Raw genomic sequence first — 2422 nt, 5'->3', positions numbered from 1 at the left:
TAATGTTGTGCAATACTCATGATGACAATGATATACCAATAGGACATTACTCTGACAATCATTTCGCTTGTCATTTGCACATTAAGAGATCCAGTTGAGAATGGTCAAGTGCAATACGTATCAATTAAACTTCAAAATAGTATTCTCAAAAGCAAGAAGGAACCCTAAAACGTAAGTCATGTATCCATATGGAAATGACGTGTGAACAGAGAAAAAAAGACAAAGAAAGAAAAAAAAAAAAAAAAAAAAAGCTAGCCAGTTTCAGTTCAACATGTAGTAGATTGGATCAATTGAAACCACACTGGCTAGAGTTCACGGCTCTATATGTAAAGACTAAAGAGAGTTTCATGTTTGTTGAACCATATGAACTCTATCTAGCTGCATTATTATTCAATAAAAATGAAAATATCAGCCGCATGCAGTCTGTCTCATTTTGTCAATAGCTTTTAAAATTGTAATTAAGTTTGGTTAATGACCTATGCCGGCCAAGTTATGGAGGATCTGGGCGTTATGCAGTCTACAGTTTCTTCATCATATATAGTACTTCTTCTCCCAGTATCAAATTGCTACCGTTCTGTACAGTTTACGATAGTGGTGACTACTTGATCTATTAGTGATTAGTACAGGTTTAGCTAGTAGCGTTTAGAGCTCATTGCAGTAGGGTTATAATAGCCATGTTAGAGCCTAAAATCTGCTAAACTCTTAGCTACATTTAATTAATCACAATCAACTAGTCTTATGTTTCTTCGTGATGACAATTTTATGACGATTAAAAAAATATCAACCCAAAAATCTGCTGAAAATTGTCAAAAGAAATGGTCATAATAAGCTAATTATCATATTTCTCAATTAATCATATTTGAAGTAGTTAACGAACAGTAGTCTTAGGACCAATATGATAATGGTTCGCAATACTCATGATGACAAGGATACCAATAGAACATTACTCTGACGATCATTTTGCTTGTCATTTGCACATAAGAGAGTTGAGATTTGAGAATGATGATCAAATGCAATACGTATCAATTAAGCTTCAAAATAGTATTGCCAATAGCAAGAAGGAACCCTAAAATGTAATTCATGCATGCATATGGAAATGACGTGTGAACAGAAAAAACAAAAAAAGCGAGTTTCTGTTCGACATAGTAGATCAATTGGATCAATTGAAACCACAGTAGCTAGCGTTTTAGGGATCTATATATAGAGTTTCATGTTTGGTGAGATGAACCATGCGAATTATATCTAGCTGCAATATTATTCAAAAGAGTGCTCATCATATACAGAAAAAATGAAAACAGCAGCAGTCTGTCTCCTTTTCTTGCTCTCTGTTATACTGTTCAAGGGTTCCCATGCAAAGCCATACGAATACCTACAGTTTGTCTTGCAATACCCTAGAGGTTACTGTGTTAACGACAAGAAATGCATTCCACCGGCGAGCTTGCCAGCCAAATTCACGGTTCATGGAATTTGGCCCACGAATATTTCCGAGCCGATTATCAGCTGTGACAAGGCACAGAAACTACACTCGTTCAACGGAAACCTGGTATATATTATTTTTAATGAACATCTTTCTGGTTATGTTTAACTTATGCTTACTTGTGTAACAAGTTACTCGGCTTGTTTTGTTTTTCAGATAACTCCGTCGTTGAAAACCGATCTTCTCCAATCTTGGCCCAGCGTCGTGACAAATAAAGATGATATGTCGTTTTGGGAACACGAATATAATAAGCATGGGTCCTGTACTGCACCAGCTATCACTCAGACAGCGTATTTTGAGAGAGCTCACAAGTTCTGGAAGGAGTATGATCTCTATTCCATTTTGGAACAAAAAAATATCAAGCCGGGGCAATCTCGATCGTATTCACTGGCTGATTTTGAAGCAGCCGTCAAGTCCAAGATCGGTACCGACACAAAACCTCTCATCCTTTGTAAGCAGGACAAACTAACTCGTGGGAGCACAACAACCAACTTCATTTTGAGGGAAATTGTGATCTGTTTCGATCACCAGGGGACAAATCTGGTCAATTGTACCCGATCAACATATTGTGACCAGAAGCAGAAGATATACTACCCTTAGCTGATTCTCCCACTTGTCATCTCTTTTGCTACATGGTTTCGATGAGTTTAGTTGGGTCTAGGCCGGGGTTTGATACCCTAGCATTAAAATAATGTACCAAACTATCCTCCCTATGAATAAAAATGCAATCTTACGTTAAGTACTTGTTTATCTCTATGTCTAATAGTTTAGATGCATGATTCAAGACATAAACCAACTTTTTTAAGCGTGTGTTTGGATGTTTCACTGGTGGTTCTCGATCTTAATTACTACCCGTAGCATAAGAATGATTAGCTTAAGTTCGTTCTAGTGCTGCTGCTCAAGACCTTAAAGTTTTGTGTTTAAGACCCTAGCAACGCCGATATA

At 37.0% G+C, this 2422-nt stretch overlaps 1 protein-coding gene across 1 annotated transcript; it reads left to right on the top strand.

The window, feature by feature from the left end:
- Positions 1 to 1247: 1247 nt before the first annotated feature.
- On the top strand, positions 1248 to 2213 carry LOC112184234 (ribonuclease S-7). Its single transcript, XM_024322499.2, has 2 exons — positions 1248 to 1543; positions 1634 to 2213. Exons 1-2 carry the CDS (start codon positions 1289 to 1291, stop codon positions 2075 to 2077), a joined length of 699 nt encoding a protein of 232 aa, XP_024178267.1. The 5' UTR covers positions 1248 to 1288; the 3' UTR covers positions 2078 to 2213.
- The last annotated feature ends 209 nt before the right edge of the window (positions 2214 to 2422 follow it).

Source organism: Rosa chinensis, chromosome 2 (genome assembly GCF_002994745.2).
Source record: "Rosa chinensis cultivar Old Blush chromosome 2, RchiOBHm-V2, whole genome shotgun sequence".
Lineage (NCBI taxonomy): Eukaryota > Viridiplantae > Streptophyta > Magnoliopsida > Rosales > Rosaceae > Rosa > Rosa chinensis.
This window is presented reverse-complemented; position numbering and strand designations above follow the sequence as displayed.

Bases quoted from the DNA above. Each gene is read 5' to 3' on its own strand.
- LOC112184234 (XM_024322499.2), top strand. From the start codon at position 1,289: ATGAAAACAGCAGCAGTCTGTCTCCTTTTCTTGCTCTCTGTTATACTG. The intron at 1,544-1,633 runs GTATATATTATT...TTTGTTTTTCAG, and splicing joins ACTCGTTCAACGGAAACCTG to ATAACTCCGTCGTTGAAAAC.